General features: G+C 39.6%; 1 protein-coding gene across 1 annotated transcript; it reads right to left on the bottom strand.

Moving 5' to 3' along the window:
• Positions 1-930: 930 nt before the first annotated feature.
• LOC138672120 (oligodendrocyte transcription factor 3-like) lies at positions 931-1,573 on the bottom strand. The gene has a single exon (XM_069760159.1). It carries the CDS (start codon positions 1,571-1,573, stop codon positions 941-943), a length of 633 nt encoding a protein of 210 aa, XP_069616260.1. The 3' UTR covers positions 931-940.
• Between the last annotated feature and the right edge of the window lie 1,718 nt (positions 1,574-3,291).

A 3,291-nucleotide genomic window follows, 5' to 3' on the forward strand; every position in this document is an offset into this window, starting at 1 on the left:
AACATGCAAACTTGAAAACACAAAATTTTGAAATGTTTTTTGAAAACACGTTTTTGGACCCAAACTAGTTAATATATTCATTAACTAGTTGAATATATTAAACCTGAGGATGGTCCTGGTACAGGGACAAAAACGTGTTAGTTTAAAGTATATTAACTTTTTTTTAATTCTTTTTCATTGTTTTGGTAATTTATCACAGTTTTATCCTGGTTTTAACACACCAGTAATAAAAGTGGTTTTAATCAGACAGTGCAATTGGACTTCCAATTTTTCTATCTACTGCAGTCTATAGTGGTTATTGCATATTGCTAGAACATTAGCAGAACAGCATTATCAGTGCATAAATAAATCAGGCTAGAATTTAGGAGATATTGATGTTAAAAGAGTAACTTTCAAATTTTAATATTTTTCTATCTACCGGCAAACACGATACAAAGAAATATTTTTCCTGTAATATATCTTATCAGAGAAATCTGCTTTTTGATAAGTTACTCTCAATCCGTGGGTAAAATCTGTCTTCAGTGCCGACTGATTTTCTCGTTACTGAGATATGAGATGACAGTTGCTGTTCATAAATTTCTATTCGGAAGGAGTAAGAGGTACTAGCGGTAGACTCAGACATTCTGCTGCAAGTTCACTTAAATGAGAGTTACACTTTAGTGGATGGCCAGGAATACCAAGGAGACCAAAATAGAGACTTCACAAACTGTATTTCTCTGTAGTTTAAAATTACTAAATCTATAAAAAAAATACAATAAGCTTTTGTACAGCGAAACAGATCAGCATGAAAATCTTCACATTTTGCAGAATGAGCTATACAAAATGAAAAGATAGATCACGATTGTAATGTGAATTTTCTTCAGCATTAAAAACACATGACATTGAGATCACCAGACTTGATATGACTTCAGTTATATACATACAGATATTTAATGGGTCCTTATTTTCCATGTCTTGAGGCTGGCAGAGAAGAAGCAGTTCTTGACAGAAGTGAAAACTGCTGACACGTGGCACAAGAGCAGAAAAGTCCTGAAATTTGGTGAGAAGCAAGAACAGGGTTGTGATGGACGTCTTGGGTCAATAATCCCATGTAACTGCTCACATTTGAGGATGGCAAAGTTTGTAAGACATGGGGTAGTGGAGTCACATACTCGGGATGCAAAGAACTTGCACAGCTGGGTAGACCGTGGACACAATAAACATCAGTCATGAGTTTTTTCATCTCCTCCAGAGAGTTGGATAACATAAGGATGTAGTTGCGAGCAAGCAGTAGAGTTGAAATCTTAGAGAGCTTACGCACTGATGGTCCATGAGAATATGGCATGACTTCACGCAGGCCATCCATTGCTTGGTTTAGGTCGTGCATTCGTTGACGCTCACGACTATTCATCTTTAAGCGAAGCACATGCGGATCTTCTTCACTATCTCTTCTGCAGGATCTTATTTTTCTTCGAGATGGCCTTTTTTGTCCTTGGCACAGTTTCGGGAACATTTGACAAGGCTTCATGGTGATGATGTCTTTTCTCTCCAGCTCTGGTGAGGAGGATCTATTGGACAAACTGTCTGTATCCATTAGGGGCAGCGATTAGTAAGTAAATGCTGAGGTTAATGGCTTGAAGAAAGCTAGGTCAGGTGCAAAATGAATTGTAAATGTCTTAAGAGGCCAGCCTGTTCTTCAGAAGAAACCCCCGTACTCACTAACCCTCTGGTTGTATTGGGGATCCCTGCAGTGCCTGAGTCATTTATACACTACAGTGCACAAAGGACACAAAGAAAGAAAATGGGAGGTGTAACTCAGTCACAAGAAGACATTAATGCCAGTGGTTAACATTTAGCTGGACTTTTATATATTAACCTGGTCACTAACATTTCTGTGATGTAAACTTTCTATTCACCATTTTAAAGTCATACAAAGACTATTCAGATAAATAATCAGAATTTGCAAGTTTATTGGGACTTTGCTCAATATTAAGAAATTGATTAAAAGCTAAACTGATTAATACCTAACTTACAGTGGGTACGGAAAGTATTCAGACCCCTTTAAATTTTTCACTGTTTGTTTCATTGCAGCCAGTTGGTAAATTCAAAAAAGGTCATTTTTTTCTCATTAATGTACACTCTGCACCCCATCTTGACTGAAAAAAAACAGAAATATAGACATTTTTGCTAATTAATTAAAAAAGAAAAACTGAAATATCACATGGTCATAAGTATTCAGATCCTTTGCTCAGTATTGAGTAGAAGCACCCTTTGAGCTAGTACATCCATGAGTCTTCTTGGTAATGATGCAACAAATTATTAACACCTGGATTTGGGGATCCTCTGCCATTCTTCCTTGCAGATCCTCTCCAGTTCCGTCAGGTTGGATGGTGAACGTTGGTGGACAGCCATTTTCAGGTCTCTCCAGAGAAAGTCAATTGGGTTTAGGTCAGGGTTCTGGCTGGGCCAGTCAAGAATAGTCACAGAGTTGTTCTGAAGCCACTTCTTTGTTATTTTAGCTGTGTGCTTAGGGTTATTGTCTTGTTGGAAGGGGAACCTTTGGCCAAGTCTGAGGCCCAGAGCACTCTGGAAGAGGTTTTCATCCAGGATATCTCTGTACATGGCCGCAGTCATGTTTCCTTCAATGACAACCAGTCATCCTGTCCCTGCAGCTGAAAAACACCCCCATAGCATGATGCTGCCACCACCATGTTTCACTGTTGGAATTGTATTGGGCAGGTGATGAGTAGTGCCTGGTTTTCTCCACACCACTTAGAATTAACACCAAAAAGGTCTATCTTCATCTCATCAGACCAGAGAATCGTATTTCTCATAGTCAGGGAGTCCTTCATGTGCTTTTTAGCAAACTCTATGTGGGCTTTCATATGTCTTGCGCTGAGGAGAGGCTTCCGTCGGGCCACTCTGCCATAAAAGCCCGACTGGTGGAGGGCTGCAGTGATAGTTGACTTTGTTAAACTTTCTCCCATCTCCCTACTGTATCTCTGGAGCTCAGTCACAGTGATCTTCTTTACCTCTCTCACCTAGGCTCTTCTCCCACAATTGCTCAGTTTGGCTGGACGGCCTTTTCTAGGAAGACTTCTGGTGGTCACAAACTTCTTCCATTTAAGGATTATGTAGAGTACTGTGCTCTTAGTAACCTTGGGTACTGCAGAAATTCTGTTTTAACCTTGGCCAGATCTGTGCCTTTCCACAATTCTGTCTCTGAGCTCCTTGGCCAGTTCCTTTAACCTCATGATTCTCATTTGGTCTGACATGCACTGTGAGGTCTTATATAGACAGGTGTGTGCCTTT

The sequence above is a fragment of the Ranitomeya imitator genome, chromosome 3 (genome assembly GCF_032444005.1).
Source record: "Ranitomeya imitator isolate aRanImi1 chromosome 3, aRanImi1.pri, whole genome shotgun sequence".
Classification (NCBI taxonomy): domain Eukaryota; kingdom Metazoa; phylum Chordata; class Amphibia; order Anura; family Dendrobatidae; genus Ranitomeya; species Ranitomeya imitator.

Bases quoted from the DNA above. Each gene is read 5' to 3' on its own strand.
- LOC138672120 (XM_069760159.1), bottom strand. From the start codon at position 1,573: ATGGATACAGACAGTTTGTCCAATAGATCCTCCTCACCAGAGCTGGAG.